The sequence below is a fragment of the Panicum virgatum genome, chromosome 3K (assembly GCF_016808335.1).
Source record: "Panicum virgatum strain AP13 chromosome 3K, P.virgatum_v5, whole genome shotgun sequence".
Lineage (NCBI taxonomy): Eukaryota > Viridiplantae > Streptophyta > Magnoliopsida > Poales > Poaceae > Panicum > Panicum virgatum.
The window spans coordinates 46,072,976-46,075,788 of NC_053138.1; the positions used below are offsets into that span (position 1 = coordinate 46,072,976).

Consider the following 2,813-nt stretch of genomic DNA (forward strand, 5'->3'; position numbering starts at 1 on the left):
TCGCTACCAGGTTTTAATGCACGGGATGGTCAATAGATTGAACTTTGACTTTTGCTATTTATCTGTTGACAGACTTTTTTTGGTACCAAATCTGTCAGTACGTTACGTTAGATTATGCTTGTGCTACAACTGTCCACTAGATTGCATGTATAGAAAATCTGATAGATTTAACCATATAAAATCTGTCAACGGATAACTAGACACCTTTTAACTTTTTGTTTGATTTTTTTCTGAATACAAGAACCCCTCAATTTATTCATCAGCTTTACAGTACGTGTGTGCAGGGTACGACAACACAGACCGACACCGAAGTCGATCGATCATGTATATTTTGGTAGATTATTAATTATGGACAATGTAGCGGAGTATACTTCGACTACTTGCGCGGCTTGAGGGAGTTGCTGAGCGCCATGCCGATGATGGCGACGAGGAGGCTTAGCAGCGGCGCGGCGGCCATGATGATCCTCCTGTTCCTGTAGTAGACGGCGTGGAGGCGGCTCCTTGTCCTCCTCCTGGCCCGGAGCTGCACGATGCCCTCCAGCGTCCGGAGGTAGAGCTCCTGGCGCGGCAGCGGGTCCATGAGCGCCTCGAAGAACTCAGCCGTCCGCTGGTCGCTCATGGTGCTGAACAGGATCCTCCTGGCCCGCAGCTCCTCCACGTCCCGCTCGGTGCGGATCAGCGAGCCGAGGATGGCGAGGTAGGAGCTCACGCCGCTCTGGTCTGACCTGTCCGTGACGCACTCCAGCGCCACCATGTTGATGAGCCAGCAGCGCGGCAGCCAGCTGAGCGCCAGCTGCGGGAGGGCGAGCCGGCCCACCCGGAGGAGCGCCGCCGCCGCCGCCGGCTCCACCCTCACGTCCGTCACGCGGCACGTGCCGCTGCCGTGGATCCGGATGCCGGCCTCGGCGAGCTCCACGGCCGACGTGAAGTGCGCGAACGGGCGCGCGTAGTCGCAGTACCGGACTCCGCCGCCGGCCGCCGGCGCCGCGGGCCCGCCGAGGTGCCGCTGGTGGACGAGGTCCAGGAGGTGGACGGGGCTCAGCCCGTGCCACGGCGCGCCGTCGAACCGCGGCTCGCGGCTGCCGACGTCGAGGTAGGCGAGGACCTTGGCGACGAACTCGTCGACGCGGACGGGCCGCAGCGCCGCGAGCGCGCGCACCACGGCCCAGGGGATCTGGTTCTCGAACAGTAGGATGTCCTTCATGATCCGCAGCATGCGGCCGTGCGTCCACGACCAGTGCTCCAGCTCCGCTGGGTAGTCCTTGGTAAGGATCGCCACCACGGCGAGCAGGAAGCACCCGTCCACGACCATCATGTTGGCGAAGTCGGAGTCGGCCATGGTGCCGAGCCCGTCGTCGGCGTAGCAGAGCCGCGCCTCCGGCAGGACCGGCCGGACGGCCTCGAGGAACAGGTCGACGGCCGGCCCGGCGCCAGCGGCGGCCAGCAGCTTCGTCGTCTTCCCGGCCTTCACGGCGCTCCGGCAGAACTCGTGCGCCACGGCCTCCTTCACCTGCTCCATCTCCACCAGGTGCGGCGAGGCGCGGTGGTGGTAGGGCCCGATGGAGACCACGTCCGGCGCGAAGTAGCGCTCCTCCAGGCCGCCGCGCACGCTCGCCGGCACCTTCTGGATGATGAGCGGCCGGCTGTGCCGGTGCTGCGCCGCGCGGAACGTCGCGTTGCTGGTGGAGAGGCGGAAGGACAGGTCCCGCTGGTGAGGAGGGAGGAGGCCGGCTTCCGGATCGTGGAGCTCCATGGCCGCCGGCGGGCGGAGGCAGCGGACCTCGCTAATCGCACTGATCGCTTCATCATCCCTATATATAACTATCTGGTTCTTCGGTAACTGCATGGAAATCACATAGTAATGGATCGAGAAGAAAAAAAGTTGGGTAAATTGCTTTGAAACTGCAAGCGATTTTGTATGTGATGCAAGCAAGCAAGCACGCATGTACCAGAGCATGAGTGACCGAGTCCGTATGGGTAAATTCTTGTTTCTTTTTCGCATGATTGCATAGGGACTTTCTTTTCTCATTTTGTTCGGTGGTAGGATATAAATAATTTAGTGCACAGGCGGTGTACTTGTATATGTGATTTTAGTTTTTTTCTAAGTCAAACTTTTCTAATTTAGTTAGGATCATAAAAAAATACAACAATAGTCATCTTAGGAATTCTAGAACAAATTAACAAGAAGGTAAAATGACTATATTTACTCCAATTTATTACACATATTTGACACAAAGTGATTTTTGCATATACATGCATTTTCAAAATAGGGTAAGATGACTTGTTTTTTGAGAAACATTTTGAATCCTAGAATGACTAGTTTTCTAGACGGACGGGGTAGTATTTTCATTAAGTAGGTTACCATAAAACATGTCTTGATCGGGTACTCACTACTACAGATATGGTCATCGCAAACAGCCTATCACCGCTAGTTTGAACCGAACTGACGGCGATAGTCTATCACCATTCGTTCCAAATGGACCCAACGGTGATGCACACACATCACCGTTGGTTTGTAATATGAACTGGCAGTGATATATTTACAGGTAACACGACCTGGGGGGAGTCATGTGTGGACATCACTGCCGATCATTTCAGGAATCGACAGTGATGCGTAGACCAGGTATTTTTATCTCTCCCTTCACTATCTCTCTCCGTCACTCCTCTCTCCTTGTCCCTTTCCCAGACGGCTCCCTTCCTCTCCCCGCCTCTCCCTCCTCTCTCTCGCCACCGCTTCCAATTCCTCTCCCCTTCTTTCCCTGGCCGTCCTATCCTCTGCGCGGTTGCCTCCCCTAGCTTCCTCTACCTTGCCG

At 55.8% G+C, this 2,813-nt stretch overlaps 1 protein-coding gene across 1 annotated transcript; it reads right to left on the reverse strand.

The window, feature by feature from the left end:
- Window positions 1-376: 376 nt before the first annotated feature.
- On the reverse strand, window positions 377-1,846 carry LOC120700959. Its single transcript, XM_039985144.1, has one exon. The coding sequence runs from the start codon at window positions 1,844-1,846 to the stop codon at window positions 377-379; it is 1,470 nt and encodes a 489-aa protein (XP_039841078.1).
- Between the last annotated feature and the right edge of the window lie 967 nt (window positions 1,847-2,813).